The 21707-nt window shown below is 38.1% G+C and overlaps 2 protein-coding genes across 7 annotated transcripts; both read left to right on the top strand.

Moving 5' to 3' along the window:
- Positions 1-1528: 1528 nt before the first annotated feature.
- On the top strand, positions 1529-11737 carry rab27a (RAB27A, member RAS oncogene family). 2 transcript variants are annotated; one of them, XM_062386593.1, is made up of 6 exons: positions 1529-1769; positions 7576-7744; positions 9191-9273; positions 9381-9484; positions 10051-10174; positions 11134-11737. In XM_062386593.1, the coding sequence occupies exons 2-6, from the start codon at positions 7592-7594 to the stop codon at positions 11327-11329; spliced, it is 660 nt and encodes a 219-aa protein (XP_062242577.1). In that variant the 5' UTR covers positions 1529-1769; positions 7576-7591; the 3' UTR covers positions 11330-11737. The 2 variants fall into 2 exon arrangements, with proteins under 2 accessions (XP_062242577.1, XP_062242585.1); XM_062386601.1 differs by lacking the exon at positions 1529-1769 and adding an exon at positions 2307-2403.
- A 2417-nt stretch (positions 11738-14154) lies between these two features.
- Positions 14155-21550, top strand: vrk3 (VRK serine/threonine kinase 3). 5 transcript variants are annotated; one of them, XM_062386561.1, is made up of 16 exons: positions 14155-14228; positions 15335-15573; positions 15673-15804; positions 16036-16158; positions 16287-16445; positions 16690-16836; positions 17154-17203; positions 17394-17460; positions 17937-18021; positions 18120-18219; positions 18317-18409; positions 18511-18643; positions 19230-19347; positions 19435-19493; positions 19577-19713; positions 20268-21550. In XM_062386561.1, the coding sequence occupies exons 2-15, from the start codon at positions 15351-15353 to the stop codon at positions 19711-19713; spliced, it is 1626 nt and encodes a 541-aa protein (XP_062242545.1). In that variant the 5' UTR covers positions 14155-14228; positions 15335-15350; the 3' UTR covers positions 20268-21550. The 5 variants fall into 5 exon arrangements, with proteins under 5 accessions (XP_062242545.1, XP_062242563.1, XP_062242555.1 ...); XM_062386579.1 differs by having other exon boundaries at positions 14195-14358; positions 15700-15804; XM_062386571.1 differs by having other exon boundaries at positions 14195-14358; positions 20272-21550.
- The last annotated feature ends 157 nt before the right edge of the window (positions 21551-21707 follow it).

The raw sequence follows: 21707 nt of genomic DNA, 5'->3' as shown, positions 1-21707 counted from the left end.
TTGAGTAAAAAGCATAAAGTGACATGAAATGGAAATAAAGCACTTGAGTGTAAGGGTATTTTACTGAGTAAATCTATCATAAGAACTGTTGCTGCTGAATCTCCACCAGACAATAAACAAGAGCTTGATAAGTGAAACGTCACAGTTGTGGTCCTGGTATTTTTGGTACATTTAAAACTGCGTCACTCAGCAAACCCCATGATGAATATGTTGAGAAGTGAAATGCTCTTTTGAACCAACCGGCTGTCATTAAAACTAATATTAAAATTTAAATTCAACTTTTAACCCGTCCAATGACGGTTATCGCGTCTCAAAATACACCCAAACATTTAAGAAGAAATAAATCTTCCCAGTCAATCGAATATGTTAAATAAAATTAAACATGAGTTTTCAGATTGAGTGTTCCAGCACATTCAAATTCAAAAACTAATCATAGTCTGGGAATAAAATGCTGAAAATTATTTTGTCAGTTTCTTTTGTAACAATAAGTTTTGATATGAAAGTGCAATGGTATTTCATATTTATAATTAATTTGAGTCTAGAGCAGTGTATCCAGAGGCTGAATTATAGCTTCCTCTCGCCAAACAGGACAAGATCCTGTCCGAGGTCAGTGTCTCGTCATTTGTTCTTGTTACACATAAGGTTTAACATACGGTCGATAAAGCTGATGATATATGGAAACTTTACCGAAACGAATTATTTGTCCCCAAACAGCAAAACACTTCAAATTACAAATTAAATCACTCTGCACCATTTAAAGGTTCAGTGTGTAGAATTTAGCGCCATCTACTGGTGGAGTTGCATGTTGAAGCTAAACACCCCTCACCTCAGCCGCCCCTTCCTACCTGTGGTAGCCTACAGTTGTGATAAAAACTCAAAAGATATTTAGGTTTTCCAGTTTGGACTACCGTAAAAAACATGGCGTTCTCTGTTGAGACGACCCGCTTTCAATATAAATATAAAATATGTAAAAAAAAGGTCACAATTCGTACCATGTAGATGACCACACACTATAGGGAAAATATCACTAGGATTACTTTATATTCAATTACTGCCAAAAGATCCGTTTCAACTATATCTTACACACATCCCTCCACGGTAAAAGTAATGAGTAGTGTAAAAGTAATCAGTAGAGTAAAAGTAATGAGTAAAGTAAAAGTAATGCATAATATAAATGTAATCAGGAGAGTAAAAGTAATGAGTAATGTAAAAGTAATCCGGAGAGTAAAAGTAATGAGTAAAGTGAAAGTAATGAGTAATGTAAAAGTAATCAGGAGAGTAAAAGTAATACATAATGTAAATGTAATCAGGAGAGTAAAAGTAATGAGTAAAGTAAAAGTAATCCGGAGAGTAAAAGTAATGAGTAAAGTAAAAGTAATGAGAAATGTAAAAGTAATCAGGAGAGTAAAAGTAATGAGTAAAGTGAAAGTAATGCGTAATGTAAAAGTAATCAGTAATGTAACGTCTGTGTATTATTACAGTGGAGGAGCAGCAGCTCTGGCTGTCACAAGTGTTGCACCGCCCGTTTCCCCTTCACTCATCCGGCTGTGAGTGATCGGTCCGTGGGGAGGAGCTGAGTGTCGGAGAGAGAGGAGCTGGTGTTCAGTGTTAATGAAGCAGCAGCAGTCGACTCATGGATCACAGGCTACTCTCAGATTGAAGAACTCCTCCATTACTGGCCAGCTCTTTGTTATTACCTCTGAAGACGTGAAATCCTCTTCCCCAGGACCCAGAGCAGCGGCAGCGGCAGCAGCGACGCCCCGGGGCCGGTGAGTGTTCACACTGTTTTCAGGAAATAACATGACGAACGCATACCGAGAGCAGGCTGTAGCATCTGTCAGGAGTGAGCCTCGCTCTGGAAACTTCTCCTGTAACTTTATCACACTCTTATCTCTCACTTCTGGCTACTACCACCTCCGCTGTCATGTCGCCCGAGCCGCGGTTTATCAGCCAGAGCTGTGGGAACATTTCTCCACCTGCTTATCATCCTCTGCTCCACTTCTCCTCCACACTTGCTCAATAGCAGTGATCACAACCACTCACACCAGTGGAAACTGTTCTCCTCATGTAGATTTCATATTTGTCACTGGTCTGAGGCGCGTGTGTTCACATGTACGTGTGGCAGAGGATCAGACACGTTCCCTTTAAGTTCAGGATCCATATTTAGTTTTTTCAAAGGTGATTATTTCCTGGTTGAGAGGTCACCTGACCAGCACCGGCAACCACATGAGAACCAGCTGAGGGTCATTAGATTTTGTGTTTGTTTCACTTTATGGATTTTACTGTTTGTTTGTTTGTTTGTTTGTTTGTTTGTTTGTTTGTAGATAAGCCCTCAGGTATTTTCCTTAGCAGATATTTATCTTTTAAAGATGCTGGGTGTTCACATGCTCAAAGTCTTTCCACGTAAGTCCTCATCATCTTAGTGCTGCACCCTTCTCCTCTGGAGGAGTTAAGCTGAAGTTAGTGGTATGTGCATATCCGGATTTTCCCTGGTAGCTGCCAGCCTCTGTGTTGGCCCGCTGCCTAGGGTGGGTCCTCCACTCCTCCCTGCTTTGTGTTTGCTGCTCCTCTCGGCTGTTTGCTCTCCGGTGGTGGGTATACACGCCTGCTAATCACAGCTACCAGGTTCACTCCCACTGCAGGAGTTTGCCTAACAGATAGCGAGGTGCAGCTCAGAGCTTCCCAACTTCTGCTTTTTAAAACTCTATTTACACGGGTAAGGGTTGTAGAGATGATATGTTTTTCTTCTTTCTTCATTTTCTCGATAGAGACATGTGGAATACAGGTGAACGGGTTCAGTATATTAATATATATATTAATCTATTAGCATATTTAACAAATGATGCATGTCAAAAAAACAACAAAAAAGCAAATAAACCTGCCCACCGTTAGCCAGAATTCAAACTGAATTCTAATTCTAATTCCGCAACATGTCAGTATTATCTTTATCTCATCCTTCTTATCTTTATCTTTATTTTCCCACAAGGGGAAATTATTTGTGCAGCAGGAGTTCGCATAGAGACAAAACACAGAGACAACATCAGCAACAGCATCCACAATAAAAACACATTTAAGCAAGTACAGGGAAATGGAAAATTCCTTCCACTTACAAATATGTATGGCAGATGCCATCAACAGCAAGATATTTTTAGATAAAACAATCTAACTGCTAATTTCTGTTAAGCATAGCACTTACACAAGTATTCTTCCGAGCAGGCACCCTGTAACAGTGGCCTGAGGGCAAAAGTTCAAACTCCCTCTTGAAAGGATGATCGCAACAGTCCAATAGTGTGTCAATCAGACAAGGGGTGTACAGAGTGATCCTTAATCACGAGGAAAACAGGCAGGTTATTAAAATATGAAACGAAAGGTTGCTATTTCCTAGTGAAATGATCCCAACATCCTCAAAGTGCTTATTTAATGTTTTATAAGGCTTAGGAAAAACATGGCACTATTTAGCCAGGCAAACAAAGATGGTGAGGCAGGAGATTTCCAATATTTCTTAACAAGGTCCTTTTCTTTAGGACCAATTCAACATTTATCCCAAGCAGTCTGGCCAAGATGGACGACAATTTCAATAAGTTACAGATAAAGAATCATAGGACAGAGAAAACCTAAATTATAACACACACAAGATCATTTCTGCTGCTTCTGATTTGGACAGTCCAACATGGTGGAGTCCTGCTTCCACAGGTGTAGTTTACTGAACTCCTGTTATTTAGGAAACTACCAACACTCAGTCTACTTACACCCTTGTTGATCAGTGCAGACATGGATTTTAATTCACACGTTAATTGTGCAAATGCAGCTGCAACACAGGTTGATGTTGATGTTGATGTTATTATTCAGTCTTTGCACTCAGGGAATTGTTACACTTAAGGCTGTTTGTAGGTCGCTGCCTCTCCCTCTTTCTGCACATTGTATTTATTATTATTGATCATTGAATAGGTTACTCCGTCAGCATCATTCTGTCACATTGAGCGATGTTAATTTTGGAATGGTTCAAAGCTGATACCATCTGCCACACGGAGCATCTCACCAGCCTGAAGATGTCGCTTCCTTCCTGGAAAGTTCTAGTTGTCAGTAAAAACATAGATAAATGTAGGCCAGATGCTTGTAAAACATTTTCCTCATAAGGGGAAGTTCTGCATTATAAGACTTTAAGTTATCCTTCACGTTTCCTAACGTATGAAAAGTTATATTTTGATTTATCAAGATGGCAATCAGCAGAACAGTCAGGGTTCTCAGTGAGGAGTTTTCTGAACGTGTTGTTGTCTCTTTCTTTTCTCACCAGCTCTGTAGTGTTTATGTTCACAAGGCAGGTGGGGGGGTTGTTGTTGTTGTTTCAGACAGGTTTGTGTTAAGGCTGTAAAGAGGACTAGACTCTGTGTTTTCTTACGTATCACAAGATCACACTCTCCATCAGAGCTCACTTCCCTTTCACAGATGCGATCAGGCTGAGAAGTGCAATGTGAGTAAATGGCTTTGCAAATAAATATATCCGTGCGTATTAGACATATTTATTTATGAATAATCGTTAACTTTCTTTTCAAGATAACTTTGGCTAACATGGAATTATACCGGGTCTTGTTTTCTAGCAGAGTCGTCTGCAAAGCCTGATTAAAGTCTGCAGAAGTTTGCTGACACAATCTGCATGTGTGTGGTTTAGCTTTACTGCGTCACTTCCAGGGCCTGTTAATACAGAACCACACAACATGTGTTACTTAAGCTGGTGTCAGGGTTTTAAATACTGATAAGAGTAAGATGGGTAGAATCGTTATTTATATGTGCAGATTAATTCGACCTTCAGCCGTCGGATCACTTTATTACTAAGCTCTTTAAACAAGACTGTTCCACCACACAAGCTTTTTCACACTCACATTTTGATTTGTTTATAAGGTACAAATGGCTTAAACAATACATGTTCCCTTTGTGGAGTTTATAATGTTGAGGTGTTAGTGAAACAACTTCAGACGGATACAGATTCCACTTTATGATCAGGTGGGAGGTTGGTCCTTGTTGATATAAATGGACTCCAAAACATTTATAGTCATGGACCAAAAGAAAAGGTGCAGGACAGATCAACACACACTGCCATGTCCATGATGATCATAATGTGAATCAACAAATCAGTTTCATCAAAACTGAACATTATAGCAGCCACAAATGCAGCATTTACTAGGTGTACCTAATACATTGGCATGTTGTACTTGCTGGCAGTGCCTTTGAATGGAAGGCAAGAGGAAAGTGGTGTAACGGAAGATCAAATGAGACAGAGAGCTTTAGGTTAGCGTTCTTGCTCACATGTCAATTTGAAGATCTATGTAAAGATCTGAGGAATGTGGTTTTCACTGACCGACACAAAGCTGCTTCGCAATGTTACACTATACAGTGACAGTTTATGGCGAGGGATGTTATTTAAGGGGAATATGTGACATGCTAGGGATTTGTGGTTGCTTTGCCTCACAGTGAGAAACGAAAATGTAAACTAGAGGCCAAGCAGTCATTTCACACACTTGTAAATAGAAATAATTTTTCATCTACATCCATGAATTATACCCTTGGGAAAAGGTGAAAATGGTTAAAGAACATGATGCAATGTTAAAGATCTGATCTGCGATCCAACAGATCCTTCCCTGACTCACACCACATCCTGCCCCCAGGTTCTCTGTAAATCCGTTCTGTTGTTTTAATGCAATCCTGCTTGCAAACAGACAGGGGTGAAAACATAACATCCCTGGCGAAGATAATCATTATATATCTATAAAGCAGAGTTAGAAACTGGCTCCCAAAAGTAAATCATAAGATCAGTAATCAGGTAATGAGATTAGACAGGAAAGTTTATCAAGTCAAAGCAGGAACCTGAGAGGATATTGTTAAAGATAAAAGGAATGTCAAACACAAATAATCATCGCATTAAAGCAGGAGTTTCCAGAATTTGTCTCAGAGTGGCTGAGATCATCGTCTAAAGTTGAGGACTTCGGATAGAAAAGAACTAGGGCTTTTAAAGGATTTAAATAAATGTTCCAGTGTTCGTTTGGCTGAGCTCAGTGCGTAAAGATGCTGTTTCCATCTGACCACATTTATCATGCATCTTGATTTTGCACGAGACCTTAAGCAGCTTATGTCTCCAGATGAAAGGTCCAGTGGGTTTTACATGGAAAGAATTTAGGACTTGTCTGAATACTTTTCTATGCAGCAGTCACATGATGCATCCGCCCTCTTTCCTGATTGTTTTGATCAGAATCAGTCGACCGTTAATAACAAGAACGTTGCATCAAGTAGATATCAAAGGATGCTGCTCATACTCCATGTGTAAATGTAAGAAAAAGTTCATACTTAGATCCTTAACTAAAATTGATTCAGCATTTACTGTGTAAAAATACATTCTACTAATTTCTGGATGTTGTTGTATGGAGACAAAACTCAAGTGTTTTCTGTTTTGTTGTGTGACTGTGAATTTTAAATGTTTCCTGTCACTGTGTCAGCAACACAGAACAGATCTTGCATTAAACACATTAGCCCACAGCCGCGTGCGGTGGATGCTGCGGAGGTCTTGCATAATACTAGAGTAAAGGATGTTACACACAACATTCATGATGTCAGTACTGACTGAGTCCCTCCTATGAACTTGATGTTCTGAGGAGAATGTGGAGAAAGTGTCATTACCTCTGTCTAAAACACTCAGTCAGACCCGAGGATGAGCTGGGCCATAACTGTTACTGTTACATAGTCGTTACGACAATTTCACACAGATATTAAATGGGATAAAATGGAGTTCTGGCATTTAACACGAATTGTGCATATGTCAACATCACTGTGACAGTGTAATGTGCTGCACAAACACAAGGGGAGATTGTTACCATATTTCCATTAGTTCACCTATAAACTCTGGTTGTTTGTATTGGTCTGAAATTCCTTCCATTGCTCTACTGCTTGAATTAGTCTGAAGGGACACGGATGTAAATCTGCAACTTGACTGTTGACTGTCTGTTGACCTGAACCAGAATGAGGAAGGAACATGGTTAAAGATGATGGGCAGTATTATCGTTATTGTTTTGTTCAACTGATGATAAGAAAAAGTGGTTTGATTGATTGTGGTTTGATTGATTGTGTGTTTGGGCACAAATATAAAGACTCACTGGACTGTATGCTGTACAAACTGGCTTTGATTGAGAGTTTTTTTTAATAGCTTTTAGTTTATTTATCTAGAGTTAAATAAAGACTGTAATTAAGACGTTTAGACAATAATTGAATCCTGTGGAACACAGTAATGAGTTATATCAGGCTTTGGCTACACAGACAGTTGTTGTAGCATCAATTCATTGTCGTTTTTTTTTTTCTTTATTGGATCTATTGACCTTTTAAAATAATGTCACTTTATTATTTAATTATCAATAATTATATGGATATTTAGGGTTGGCTGATGTTTAATTGCTTGGATAAGTAATAAGTAGATTATTAAAGTTTTGGTCCATCTGTTGTGTCATCTGGGAAATAAAAAACATTTCAGTTTCAGATATATTTCTGTGGCACCGCGTGTGATTGTTAATTTGTTTTGTATGTACGTTTCAGATAATAAGGACTCACAATGTCGGACGGGGACTATGATTACCTCATCAAATTCCTAGCCCTCGGTGACTCGGGCGTGGGAAAAACCAGCTTCCTCTACCAATACACAGATGGCACGTTTAACTCCAAGTTCATCACCACAGTCGGGATAGACTTCAGAGAAAAACGAGTGGTAGGTTCAATCGCCTTTGAATGAGATAGTCAAATAAAGGATAGAGTGGAGTTGTTAGCGCAGTAAAAGCATACATGGATTTTACGTTCAACTCATTTCCTTGTTTCTAAGTGTTTCCATAAGCTCTTGTTGCTGCCTAATTAGGAGCTTTAACACATTCCTACACCATTAAGTAAGACCAGTGTAACAAAAGACTACTGATGAAGATTGCAACAGAAATCTGAGCACTGACTGGTGTCGGTGAGCAGAACCCTCCTTAAGAATAAACACTTCATGCAATTGGCAAACAGCTGAGCAGTGTTCATATTTACTCAGTACTCCGTCTCCTAATGCTGCTGGCCTCCTCCTGCAATGTGCCTGACTAATTGTTTTATCATGACACATACAGGACAATAACAGTCACTTCTGAGCAGCTCTTTTGAAATGCCACAATTAGTTGTCACGATTAAAGCACAATAATTAATTACAATATGAAATAACACTGGGCCCTTTTTATTAAAGTCCCTCCCTGAACTGAGGGATGAGGATGGAACACTAATAACAAAAGTCATATATTTTACTATCAAATATCAGATTAATACTGCTCATTACAAATGTTTTTTTATTATAATAGGGTTTGTTTAATCTTTTAAAGCGCTGAAAGACAGGGTTTATTTATTCATGAATAAACGAGAAACCTTTTATGAGTATTGTATTCTGCATTGCAACATGTGTGTAGGTACTGATTTTGATATTTGATTGACAGAGATTACTGGTGTAGAAATAGATACAGTGTCCACACACACTATGACAATGTGTGAGGTCGCAGCACAAGGCTTGGATACATATATACATACAAACACATATTTAAAGAGATTTGACGACTGCTGCGTGTCTTTTATCAATGAAGGTGAAATGTGCTCACACACCTCACACACATATGGTTTTGTCATGTTTGATTGTCTGTAAATCTTAAAAGTTTATTTGTTTATAATTGAATTTGCCTCTATTTGATGTGTGTCAGTTTTCTCCCCACCACACTTCTCCGGTGAGCTCAAGGCTCTCAGTAGCTGAGTAAACTCTGGTCTGCAGCAGATATAACAATACTACCAACATAGCAACAGGAGCTACTGCTTTGAGGCCTGGCCGTTGGTAACTCTCCTCTGACTTCTTGCTAGAGCTCAAACAAATATCAGAAGCTAAACCGAACTCTAATCCAAACAACATTCAGCACCTAATAAGATAATTTATGTAATTATTTAACATTAGTAGCTGGATGGGTGTTGCCAGGTATCTCTTGTCTTTCATGTCATCAGTTGTACTTGTTTTTTCTAGTGGAGTCAAGTGCTCTGAATCGTGTTCCCACAACAGGATGAGGATGTTCTTGTTTTATAACTAGCTGTTAAATGTAGAGCAGAGAAGGTCCTGTTGGTTTTTGACGTTAGGTTTTTCTTTTTTTTCTCTCAGAACTACAAATCCTCAGGTCAAGGTGGATCAGTTCGAGGGCAGAAGATCCACATGCAGCTGTGGGACACTGCTGGACAGGAGAGGTACATGAAGCACTTAATCACCTTACTGAAAGTCCTATATCATTTTTAGATGTGTCTTTATCAAAAGTAATTACATTTCTCATGAAGTCTTTTCTGAATGATTTTAGGTTTCGGAGTTTGACGACCGCGTTCTTCAGGGATGCGATGGGTTTCCTCCTCCTGTTTGACCTCACAAACGAGCAAAGTTTCCTCAACGTCCGAAACTGGATGAGTATGTTCATTTGTTGTCAATTCAGCTGCTGATTCTATAGATATTCACCACACAAATCTTTTATTTTCAGATAAATACTCGTGCAAACGACGTTTCATTCTGTTCGAATTCTTGTTATTTTGCTTTGTTGTTAGATGTGTGATAAATGTGTCTCTTCCAGTTTAAATTGTCTTTGTGCAAATGTCATTTTGCCCAAATCTGCTGCATTTTCTCTGCTCAAATATCTTATTTCCGGTGGTTTTGATCCATTAATGGCAGCAGGGTATGTCTACCACATTGGCGTAGGAGAGTGAAACACACCGATGGATAACGACATTGCTGCTTCCACTTCCACAGCACTTTTATCCAGATGCCTGACAAACTTTTTCTGAGTTGTGTTAACTGTCAGAAGAGGGAACGTTTCTCTTACTGCTTTTTTCCAATGCGTTATGTATTTAATTTCCAGTTCAACTCTTTATTTAACATCCTAGATCACATCACTCATAAAAATTACGAAGGCATCGTAACTCTGCTCCACCTAAATTTAAAAATCACATTAAAAACTGAATATGTCATGTGTCTTTCAGGTCAGTTACAGATTCACGCATACTGCGAAAATCCAGACATCGTTCTATGTGGCAACAAATGTGACCTGACGGATCAGAGAGCGGTGAGAGAAGACGAGGCACGAGAGCTGGCAGAGAAATACGGGTATGTCTCCGTTTTGATCACTGTACATGAACCTCTCCCTCAAACATTTGTCAAGAAGGCAGTGGCTGCATTGTTTGCCAGAGTCTGTGCAGGAGAATGTCTGCTTGAACTGGTCCTCCTCGAAACGCAAATATTTGAGCACGTGTAAAATATCCTGCTCTGGCCCCATTAGACACACCTGTAGTTAAAACACAGATATCGTAGAGGATGTGAACTTTATAACATGCTTTAAATGTCCTCAGAATAAACCACAGCATGTCGTCACCCTAAGTTAACTGGTTCACAGCATTATGGCCTGTTCCATGTGCCCATTTGCCTGCATAATAATGATTCTCCACACAGACGTTTGATGTTAATCATCATGTAAATCTTACAGAAATTATCGATTGTTTATTTCATGTGTTTGTTTTGACTTCAGCGATTTTATTTTTTATTTCATTGGACTTTGGAGTCTACGCTTTATGATATATGTTTTTAACTTGAAGAAAAAGGTTAATTCTATTCTGTGTCTTTCTTTATATCAAAAATCGTATGAGATCACCAAACACCAGCAAAACATATTGTTGTCAAGCGTCGTTGTCATTGTTAGCGGAAGCTAATTTAGCTTGTTTCTCTGTGCCATGGCATCAAACTGACATAATTAACCTATATGTATATAGGTTATGTATATATATATATATATATATATATATATATATATATTTTTCATTTATTTATTTATGTGTATTAATATATTCTATTATATATTTTAAATAATAAAAATACAATCTTAATACTGAAACCCATTAGTTTTGAGCAATTTAACCTAGATAAGAAGTTGTTGTTAAAAGTAGAAAGTCAAGGGATTACTCTACCTTTTACCTTTTTATAGTCTTTTTATTTTCTTTTAGCCCATAGAGATGTGTTTCATTGTAATTGGTAGCATCAGTCTGTGACCCAGACGTTTTTCTTCTGTCCAGTATCCCATACTTTGAGACAAGTGCTGCTAACGGGGAGAATGTGAACCAGGCTGTGGACGACCTGCTGGACCTCATCATGAGGAGGATGGAACGATGTGTGGACAAGTCGTGGATCCCGGACGGGACCGTCCGAGTTAACGGAATGACCAACTCAGAAATCCCAGAGAGCTCGGAGAAGAGCAAATGTGCATGTTAGAATGATGAGGAGTCATTTTAGTTACATATGTGTGTGTCCATGATACTGGCGATGAAAAAGGAGGATGACAATGTTCAATGTTTCACATAGTGAGAGGATTATTTCTGTGCTAGGTCAAACCTAACAGTAATTTGTGCCCATAGCTCCATAAACTGTGCATACTTTTATTGACACGCTATATTATTTGTCAGTACAGATCTCAGTGCCTTTTTGAATATGGAAATTGTCATAAGGATTAATTTTATTAATTAATTTTGATTGTGCGTATTGGATATTTATTGCCTGGCTTATATGTCCATCTTTTCATCACTGGTGTTTACTGATCACATTTTGTATAAACTTTGTGTTCCCTGTTGCAGCAGAAAGCAGAGCCCTGCCAGAAGTGCCATAAATATTCTATCAATACTTTCTGTGAGGTTAGCGTGGATTCACTGGTTTTAACTCAAGAAAGAAGTCTCCTTTGCTTGTCTTTCTGCAGCCAGATAAATATTGACTTTGATTCCTGCAGTCACTGATTGTTGCTGGAGGGATATGTACTTTTAGAAAACTAAATGTAACCAGTGAAACTGATTGTCTGCTGGACGTCCAGCTGAACAATCTCACCTGTGCCACTGCCAGAAAAAAGTATAGCTCACATTGACCATCCAGCACAAGCTACTTGGACTCTCTACACACAATTTGCTTTTCGGACTCAGTTCTTGTGTTTGTTTGTCTGGAAAAAATGAATTATGTAACACAGTTAGTTAGTCATGAAAACTTGATTATGTACAGCAACTTGTTTGGCCAATAATTACAAAAGCAATAGAGAAACTTAGAAGTGAACCAAGAGTCTGGTACTTCAGGTCATTTATCCTGCTTTAAAAAAGCACAAATACAACAAATAAAGACACAAATAGAAGTTCAAATTTCCATGATAGACATTTCTTAGAAAAAGAAGTTAATGCTAAATCTCACTGATGCTCTTGTGTATATTTTAATAGTTTTAAGGAAAATAATTCGATTTTAAAATTTCAAGGAAAATATCAGTTTTTGTTTGTTCGCCGACTTTTTTCCTACTGGCTCCATGTTAAATACATATGAAGTCAAACAATTATTGTCACTAATGACAAAACTTGAGATATAAGTTCCATCTTCAACATTGTAATAATTAAATGCTTTTGTTCGGCAGCTTCCAGAGTCTATCTCAGTGAAAAAACAAGTAAAACCAGCTCTGATGAGGCTGACCTTACCTGGATCCTCTGCATTTATACAGTTTTACCATTATTCACTTGTTACAATGCAACAGCTTTAAATCACACATATGTTTTTAAGTATTTGCTTCCTCAACTGATATCATGAAGAATATAATACACTTTTATAAAGTACAATAAGATCTTCAGGGGAAACGGGCTGTGGTGCTACATGTATCTCACACAGCAAATGCCACATATTCAATGGGTGTATTTACTAATGCGGTCATATTCTCATTAAATACATTGTAAGAAATAATGCAATGGGCTTCAAATGTGTGATAGAAACCTTTTATGGGTAACCTGTGTTTCAGGTCTTAATGGGACCATGATAACTAAAGTAACACACAGCACAGGAGCCTGTTCAATCTGGTCATCTTGATAGTGATCGATTCTGCATTGACAAGATTTATAAGTAAGGAAATAAAATTGGACATGTACTTTCGTTTATCTTATGGGATGCATTTGAAATGCCAATGCTGAGGATCAGTTTATAATACAACTATATTTTATATTTTACAAAAATGGAAAGAATATACACACTGGGGATTATTTTTCTGAACTGTAATTTCACACAAAAATCTTATTACACTTTATTTCTGTATACAATTGTGAATTTGATCTTTCACTTTTTCAAAACAAATAAAATCGTTCACTTAAATCAAATTTGATCACATTAGTTAATAGTCTCAACTGAACTATTTCATGTTGTCAATTGTCACCCGCTTTCATTTGCAAAATATGTAAATTGTGTCAAAAAATAAACATTTTATTTATGTAATCACTGAAGTAGAATCTCATTTTATATAATAGGTTCCTGCAATGAGGACTACAGGCTTTATATGGACCTAGGTGCAGTTGATCGGGTCCTATTTTTCTTCTTTTTTTAATGTTTTCTTGTGATAATGTAAACTAAATTTAAAAAAGCATTACGGACTTCTGCACATGGGCCCATTATAACAAAGATAAATTATTTACACGTTTTTACAAATCTATAAAAAAAAGTAAAGCAATGACTGACAGTTCTTGTTCTAGGTTGTGCTGTAAATGTCCTCACTTAAGATGGAGACCCTTTTTGTCCATTTAGCTGATTAGATTTAAATTATAACGTTATATGTACACAATAACATCCAACAGATGAAAGGCTCGTGGCGGCAATATGGTGGTTAATGTTATCACTGCTGACAACACATGTTAAATCCATTTTGAATTTAGACTCCTCATCACATCATCAGTCGGAGAAATAAAAAAAAAAATATACCAGAAACTGTAAATAAAAATGGATAAATGCGTCTCCACTTCCTCCCACTATCGAGAAATGAAGCCAAAAAATTCTGCATACATACACTCCCATCTTGCAGAGACCAATCGTACGTCAGTCTCAGCTGTCAGTCATGATGTTTCACCGCATTTTTATTGCATACAATAACTAATTCAAACCAAACTATTGGTCTATAGCCCATCCACTAGCCTAACGGAGGCGGGTTTTACGACGTGTACAGCAGCCAGCCACCAGAGGGCTTTGGAGACTTTTAGGAATCAGTCATGCCGTCCAGCAGATGCTCTAAAGTCCAGCAGGGGGCAGCACATCTCCTGCACCTCGGCGTCGATAGGAGCGTATATCCGGTGAGGAGAAGAAGAACCAGCCTGAGGGACTGTCTCTGATGAAGGTTCTGAAGTCTCCTCGTTTGTTTTGGAAACTTTTACTGACAATTATTTACGTGTAGTTTTCACCGAGGTTTGTATTAGAGTCGGAAGATGAAATCCACAAGACGATAGTTCGGATCTAAAACTCAGCAGGTGTGTCCTTATCTTCGCAACGTTCATTTCCGTTTACAGCTGCTCGGTCTTTACTATAGAAAGACTTTGTAAACACGTCAGTATTTATATTTATTTACGGAAAGTGACACATTGAAATGACTTAATGTTACGACCATAACCGTTTGTATCCTTTGCTTTATTTGACGTGTTCCTAGCACACTGCTAACAGTAGCTTACCGTATCTTCGTATTTAAACTCTCTTTTCAAACTATGAGAACAACATTGACCAGAGATCATCTTCAGTTCTTCTGTTTTGTGCCCTACTATGTCACGTCTGAATAGTCAGTGAAAAGGGGACACTAATGTGGAACCTGACTGTATCGATACATTGCTCATGCATTGCACAGTGAGGAGGTGCAACAACATTGATCTCCCTTAGATTGTAAAATGTGTTGCTGTGTTTCTCACTCTGCTCAGGAAGAAACACAACCTTCAGAGTAAACATCAGTCTTTAAACTTATAATAATGATAATGTGATATTTATTCAGATAATTATGGATACTGACAGATATGAAAATTGTCATCTCAATATGTTTGGTCATATCATCCTGATTTAACTACTTTCCAGTATATATATACAAGTAGAGGTGAAATAATGTAAATGATAATCTTTAATTTATTTTCTTATGAAACTTAAAAGCATTTCGTTTTTCCTGTTTCACAAATAGTACAATTTGCTGTGTTTCTTATAATGTTGTTGAGGTTTGGACTATTGTGTAGGTGTCAAATTGGGCTCTGGTTTATTGCAGTGACCTTTTCTACTTTTTTTTTGTAATTATTATGAACTAAACGATGACGCATCCAATTACATATGACGGCTTGAGTATTAATAATCTAACAATATAGTATGCTAATATACGTATATTATTACAGAGGGCTACATTTTCTGGAATGAGTACTTTTAATGATCTGATTACATTTTTCTGATTATGCGTACATATGTTTACCAAAGCAGATATCCCCGAAGCAGGATGCCTTTCCGTTTCTGCCCCCAGTGTGGGACGAAGTTGCAGCCTGGTTTCAAGTTTTGTCCATCCTGTGGAGAGCAGCTTCCTTGTCCCACTGATGAACCAGGAGCTGTGAGCTCAGCGGCTTCTTTAGGTTCCTTTTTGAACAAAGGAGATGAAGGAGCAACATCTGTTCGGAAAGAAACCCGCAATTCAGGCACAAGCTGTGAGCCAATAGAAAGCAAGGGTAAATATATTGGGCATATTGGATTAGTAATTAATTTGTCTTATTTATAGATTCTGAACGTTTTTATTTTAAAGCTTCATATGTTCATTTAATCAACAGCCCAAGCATGTTTCACGTCACTTTCAGTATCAACTCGTCCTGCACTGCGAAAGACTCGTAACTCGCTGCAACTGGACAACTTCAAAGATGCCACTCCACCTGTGGTGCCGTCCACTCATCCTGTCAGAGATGGTAAGTTTGAAGGTAATTAAAATCTGAAAGCAGTCTCACCCCAAAGTTGTTTCTGTTGTAGTTTTCTGATGCAATATATAAAGTACATTCAGTAGTGTGAGGAGACTATTGAAGTGCCTGTGTGATATTTATATATGTTAGCAGAGTTGCCAGCATGGCATCTATATTTAAACACTTTCTGACCAGAAATAATACATATTGCTGAATAAAATATGTGTTTTGTATGGACAGATAATGCCGTCAGGTTGCAAACATCCTCACCAAAGCAGCACAAAGTCTCTTTCAAAGTCAACGCTGAGGTAGAACCAACTTTAGAGACTTCAACTTCTACTGCTGTTAAAACTCCTCGGCCTGGTGAGCTGCAACACAAAACAAGCTTCATCTAGTTATTCATTCTTTTATACAATACTACAGGCTCTCTCTTCTTTGCTGTCATGCTCTGTCCTTTTATCCGTATCTATGTTGGCCGCATCCATGTGTAGTCAGGGGAAAGGGCAAACTCTCCAGTCCTGCTTTGAAGCAGGTAGAAGAAGGAAAAAAGCCGACTGATAAAACATGTGAGAAAGCAGAGGGATCGACAGTCAGCGGCTCTCCTTTCAGATCACCAGTCACCTCACCAATCTCCAGGTCTCCTTTTAAAGGTGAGCGGCACCTCACCACATACAGATTACATTTACCACTCATGTTCAGCCTCCCATCAGAGGAGAGTTAGATTAACAGGCTTCATAAAACATCTTTACACTCTCATAGATTCACATACACCTGCTGATACTTATTTGAAACCTTTTTTCCCATAGATACAATTAATTGTTATAGAGCATTTAAACTCAGTTTTTTTATTCACTGAGACTGTCACTTAACGATAATGTTTATATGAATGAACAGCGACAGGAAAAAGCAAAGCTAAGAAGGCAAAGCATGCGTCCGCTGTGGAGCCGCTTCAGGAAGGCGAGGAGGTGATAGACACGTCGGGCAAGAAGTGGAAACTGATGAAACTGCTCAGTCAAACCCCGACGGAAATCTTCTACGATGGTGAGACAAGACAATACAAGAGCGGTGCATATAAACGGTCTGATTATCATCACTAGTAGGCAAACTTAACTAGCTGTTCAAGAATAATATTTATACGTCTCAACTCCTTGAAGCACAAGCAAACTTTAAAACAAGGATTACATCCAACTAAGGGTTTCACATTAATAATTATTATGGCCAAAAGAATGAATGATGATAATCTGATCACATATATAAAAGGTTTGAAAAAAAAGATAATTATAAGAATTCGGACAGTTTCAATTCTAACCTTACAAAATTATGAATACATGATAATTATATTGTTTTATCCTTATCAGTTTTTCAAACAGCTTCACAATCCAAGGAGTCCAATCACATTCTCAAACTGGTAAGTCTTGTGAGTTTCTTCAGTCAAATAATGTCGTTATTATGACGAAAATAAGTATAATCACTTACTTATTCATATTGCCATCAAAGATCTTATTTTTATTTGTTCTCTTTTTTCCATAATAAATGCTTTTCAGTTTTCTTCAGTTTAATTATACTGACTAGGATCAATAAAGTTTATTTCCTCTTAGGGAGCTAAAGATGGACGACTCTTCAATGAGCAGAACTTTCTGCAGAGAGCTGCTAAACCTGCATCTGGTGAGGGTGTAGAGGGTTTTCATTTATGTTTAGTAAAGCAAAAGTTTTTGTGGTTCCAGAAATCAGTGATGAATGTCTGCCTCACATGGAGGGTGGACTGCAGTCATACAGCAGCTCGACTCTAACTCTCCTGATGATAACTGCAAGTTAACCTTGTTAAAACCATCAGTAGTATCATCAGTGTTTATTACAGTAAAAAAAAAACAAGTCTTAACTGGTAAGTCGGAAACAGAACCACTCACAACTACAGTCTGAAGCTGAGGTAGATAGTGAGAAGAGTTCTGACAGTTTGCTTGTGATGTAATTAAACAACATCAAAAACAAGTGTCTGCCATTAATTTCTTCTTTTAAGAGAGAAGTGGACAAATCAAATCTTTAACCCTTTTAGATGCAGTTCTGATCTGTGATTTGTGTAACTTCTCATATGTATGACACATGATAACCCTCCTGTTAAAACGTCCTCTCTCTCTCTCTAGTGGACAAGTGGATCAAACAAAACAAGATGGATTTTCTGGGGATTCCTTCCTGTGTCGGCTTTGGTCCTCATGCAGATTCCTACAGGTCTGGTAACGTTGATTTGTGAATGTGTTCACACAATACGACAGTACTTTACATTAACCTGGGTTTTGCTTGTATGCTCTTCTTTTTTTTTTTTATAGATTTCTAATTGTCCCAAACATGGGCCAATCTCTGCAGTCTGTCATTGATGAAGATGATGGTCTGGCTGAGAAATCTGTTCTTCAGCTCGCCTGTAGACTAGTGAGTCTTGTGTCATCTGTAAACTTTACTGGTTGTCAGACAGAACCAGAACTTATCGCTGCTTTCGTAATAAACGAACATTTCTCTCTCCCTGCAGGTAGATGTTCTGGAGTACATCCATTCAAACGAGTACGTTCATGCTGATATCAACGCAGAAAACATCTACATCAGACCAGGACAGACATCACAGGTGAGAAAGAATCTGACTGTACTGTCAGTCATGCAGTTGAAATGTGTTATACACTGACCACTCTCTCGCTTTCTCTCTGTGCGTGTGGGGGGTGGGGTTAGGTTTATCTTGGAGGATACTGCCATGCTTTCAGGTACTGTCCAGGAGGCCAACATGTGGAGTACCGAGAATTAAGCAGGACGCCACATGAGGGCAACATCGAGTTCATCAGCCTGGACGCTCATAAAGGAGCAGGTGTGTTACTGACTCCTCATCCACAAAAGTAAAACCCTCCTGTCGTTGTCAGGGAAATCATCCTTTCACCATATACCGTACCGTATACACTGCCAGATTTATTTTTTTCCTTCAGCTGCAGACCTCCCACGGTCCATCTGGCTGCAGAGCTGTCAGGCACACACATGCTGCACATCATTAAAATGATAGGATCTGGTCTTGTGCTGCTTGTGATATCTTTTAATGTATAACCTATTTCATTTTCTATTTTGACTTATTATGTTACATGTATTTTTATTGATTTATAATTTATTTAACCAGGAAGCTCCCATTGAGATACAATATGTCTTAGAGGAGGATCCTGTTTAAGATGAGCCTGATATGAAATCAAAAAGTTTCACATATAAATCCAAGTGGAGAAAAGTAACACAAGGAACAAAGCAAACATTGACCAAAGAACAGACACAGAAACACACCGGAATCACTGGTGAAAATGAATTATGGGAACTAAAAAAGCAGTGACATTGTTACATGGAAATGAAATATTCAAGATGCCAAATCTGAGGGGAAACAGTTGTTGTCATCTCTGTGTGTTTTCTGTTCTCAGCGCCGTCCCGACGCAGCGACCTGCAGTCACTGGGTTACTGCATGCTGCGATGGCACACAGGTCCGCTCCCGTGGAGTGACCTCAGTCAACCAGAGCAGGTCGCCCCCCACAAACAGAGGTGAGAGGTGTGATCCTGACCCACATCATTTTAAAAGTCAGTATTACCAAAAAAAGGACAAAAACTCCATTCAAGTTCTCATTGTAGGTACATGGATGATGTCCCTGCATTGTTGAGTCACTGCTTTGGGAGGACGAGAGTTTCCAGTGAGTTGAAATGTTTTTAGGATACAATGTAAAAAGTGTGTGATTAGATACCATCAGCTCATTATCACTGTATTTTGGTTTAGGTGCATTTCAAAGCTTCCTGACTGCAGTGATGGCTCTGCAGTACTCTGAGCAGCCCGACTACTCAGCGCTGAAGGCCGGGCTCAGTTCAGCCTTACTGCATATGGGGGGGTCACAGGAGCAGCCACTGTGTTTTTAGGTGAGAACACACACACACACTAACACACACACACACACACACACACACACTGAAAGGACAATAAGAGACATTGTGACATATTTGCATCTGCAGCTCCTCTAGTTTTGCATTAACCTCAGGATTTGTTTGTGTGTCCTTTCGTGTTGATTGTACTGAAATGAAAGATTAAATAAAATGTACCCAGGGGACAATAATTCTTCAGTCTAGACTATATATATATATATATATATATATATATATATATATATATATATATTTGTATTCAGTAGAAAAATATGTTTAGTTGAAGTTTCAGCATGAACCTAAATATTTTCCTGTCCCGATGTTCAAGACCTAGACCTGCTGTGAACCGCTCTTTGGTCCTGATTGGAAAAGAGTAGAAACAATTTATCAAAATAACCACGTACATCAATTAAGTCAAAAGAACAGGAAATGGTTGATTTCATATATTATCAACAAGAAAAAAAAAATTTGAATGCTGTCCTTTCTTAATGAATTGTACTAATAAGTCTCTGTCTATCTTCTTGACTTTGTCCCTACGGCCGTCGTCCCAGACAGTCGAGACAGTGGCGTCCAAATCCAGCCGTCAGAGCTGTTCGTGGTTGGTGTGTGTGAGTGTGGAAGTTTCAGACTGATAGTATCCACTGGTCCGATTCATAATCTAACATCCATTAAGAATCATTTCATCTTAATGACGTACAGTAATTGATCGATCATCTGACAAACCCTTTACCGGTGCCTTTGTTCTAAGCAGGAAGTTTACTTGTAGTCAGCGTTTGATGTTATAACTTTGATCATTATGATATAATTTTGCGTCGTTTTATCATAACATTTTTTGTGTGATCAATTTATAAGAGAATTTTACAACAGAATACTCTTTGAAGCTAAGTTGCTTGAGTGTGAGCCACTTTCAGATTTCACCAGAGGTTCTGTCCTACTTTCAGTTTGTTGATTTGGGAAACATAACTCTCAATACTGAAAAATGTATTCTGTATTATTTTTCAATCAGCTTCTGAACTTCTCACTGAGCCCGTCTGTCTGTGCTGCTCAGGCTGATAAATTCAAGATAAAATGATGCCGGAAAGTAACAGAAAAGTTGAACAACCAATGTTCATGTGTTAATGACTCACATGTAGTAGGAGCTGTGTTCCTGATCCAAATATGGATCTATGCAGCTATCATTTGAGATGGGTAAATATAGTGTTAAGGACAATTCATTAGTCTTGACATTAGAGGGGACATGTCCTCACTGTCCACATCCAAATATACACCCATCCAGGTACAGCCTCCACCAGCCTAGCAGAAACAGGGGCATCTCTGTAGCAAAGGAATTCAAGTGCAAATCTTGCATTCTGTGTGACAATAACATGCTGTATTAAAATATGTCTACATTATTTATTTTTAGAGAAATTGAACAAAATTAGTTTGGAGAAGGACTTTTTTTTAATTTAATCTAGTTTTATCTGTAATGTTTTATTGCACTGAAAGCTGAGTTGTAGATTTTAATTTGTGACAAAATGACACCACTGCTTTATCGTGTTGGGTTTTAGTATTGTAAAGGTAATGGAGGAGGGATTAAATTTGTTAAATTTTGATGGACATGTTTTTGGTGACATTGAGACACTGGTAGTTTTTGAATATCTCACAATGTTTTCTGGTTTTTAAACATTTTGCTTGTTAAACGGTTGATACACTGACTTTTTGACCTGTGAATATGAGGTCAGAGCATGATGGATGGTAATGTCATTTCCTTTAGATGAGCCAACAAACAACTGCTCAACTCTCACTTTTATGTACTTGTAACTTGTTTGAATAAAGTGGCTGCATTTCTTTTTCAGACCAGTTTCTTTGCGTCTTTTTGTTTGTTTAATTTTCAATTTGTACACCATCTTCAATTTAAAGCGCGTCTAATATTAAATTCAGGAACGGTCGGTGCATTCTTGTGATGTTTACCCAACTAATCAACAGTTTGCAACAGTCAAAAATATTCAACA

The sequence above is a fragment of the Platichthys flesus genome, chromosome 1, assembly GCF_949316205.1.
Source record: "Platichthys flesus chromosome 1, fPlaFle2.1, whole genome shotgun sequence".
NCBI lineage: Eukaryota > Metazoa > Chordata > Actinopteri > Pleuronectiformes > Pleuronectidae > Platichthys > Platichthys flesus.
This window is presented reverse-complemented; position numbering and strand designations above follow the sequence as displayed.